The 250-nt window shown below is 68.4% G+C and overlaps 1 protein-coding gene across 1 annotated transcript in view; it reads right to left on the reverse strand.

The window, feature by feature from the left end:
- LOC119592355 (choline O-acetyltransferase-like) overlaps window positions 1–250 on the reverse strand; it is a gene marked incomplete in the record, with an annotated part of 212,829 nt that overhangs the window by 9,174 nt on the left and 203,405 nt on the right. The window contains 1 exon segment of the mRNA XM_037941182.1: window positions 65–246. Coding sequence (XP_037797110.1) covers window positions 65–246 — 182 coding nt within the window.

The raw sequence follows: 250 nt of genomic DNA on the forward strand, positions 1-250 counted from the left end.
AATGGAAGAGAAAGAGAAAAGCGGGAAGGGAAAGCACGGCCGTCCTCCCCCGCGCCTCACTTACTTGTCCACATGGTCGGCCGCCTCCTGTATCCTCCTGTAAATGACGGGCGTGACCCTCCACTCGAGGCGCGAGGGCGTGGGCGCGGCCTCCTCGGGCGCGGGCAAGCCCTGTCCCTCGGGAACCGTCAGGCTGTCGTGGCGCTCGGACGTGGCCTCGCCGGGCGCCCTCTCCTCGTCGGCCTCCTCG

This window comes from Penaeus monodon, chromosome 30, assembly GCF_015228065.2.
Source record: "Penaeus monodon isolate SGIC_2016 chromosome 30, NSTDA_Pmon_1, whole genome shotgun sequence".
Taxonomy (NCBI): Eukaryota; Metazoa; Arthropoda; class Malacostraca; order Decapoda; family Penaeidae; genus Penaeus; species Penaeus monodon.